This window comes from Antrostomus carolinensis, unplaced genomic scaffold, assembly GCF_000700745.2.
Source record: "Antrostomus carolinensis isolate BGI_N321 unplaced genomic scaffold, ASM70074v2 scaffold37432, whole genome shotgun sequence".
Classification (NCBI taxonomy): domain Eukaryota; kingdom Metazoa; phylum Chordata; class Aves; order Caprimulgiformes; family Caprimulgidae; genus Antrostomus; species Antrostomus carolinensis.
Genome location: NW_010298241.1, coordinates 579 through 803, shown reverse-complemented (window position 1 = coordinate 803; position 225 = coordinate 579). Strand labels below are relative to the sequence as shown.

The following is a 225-nucleotide window of genomic DNA, read 5'->3' as shown; positions in this document are numbered from 1 at the left end:
CAGCCGGCCCACGGCTTCCGCGACCTGCTGGGCCAGTACTTGAGTGGGGAGAAGCCCAAGGGCCTCCTGGAGACGGAGGAGATGCTGCGGGTGGGGGCTGGGCTGACAGGCATTGGGGAGCTGGCCCTGCACCCCGATGGCTCCCTGCACCTCCAGCCTCCAGCCCAGGGGGGTGAGTATTTCCTGTGCCTGGGGGACTGGCAGACGGTGCTGGCGGAGCTGGAG

At 69.3% G+C, this 225-nt stretch overlaps 1 protein-coding gene across 1 annotated transcript in view; it reads left to right on the top strand.

Annotated features, from left to right (window-relative positions):
- The window catches only part of LOC104520646 (mitochondrial ubiquitin ligase activator of nfkb 1-A), a gene marked incomplete at both ends in the record, with an annotated part of 1305 nt that extends 1080 nt beyond the window's left edge, over positions 1–225 (top strand). Inside the window, one exon of the mRNA XM_029083596.1 lies at positions 1–225. This exon is cut by the window's left edge and continues 178 nt beyond it. Coding sequence (XP_028939429.1) covers positions 1–225 — 225 coding nt within the window.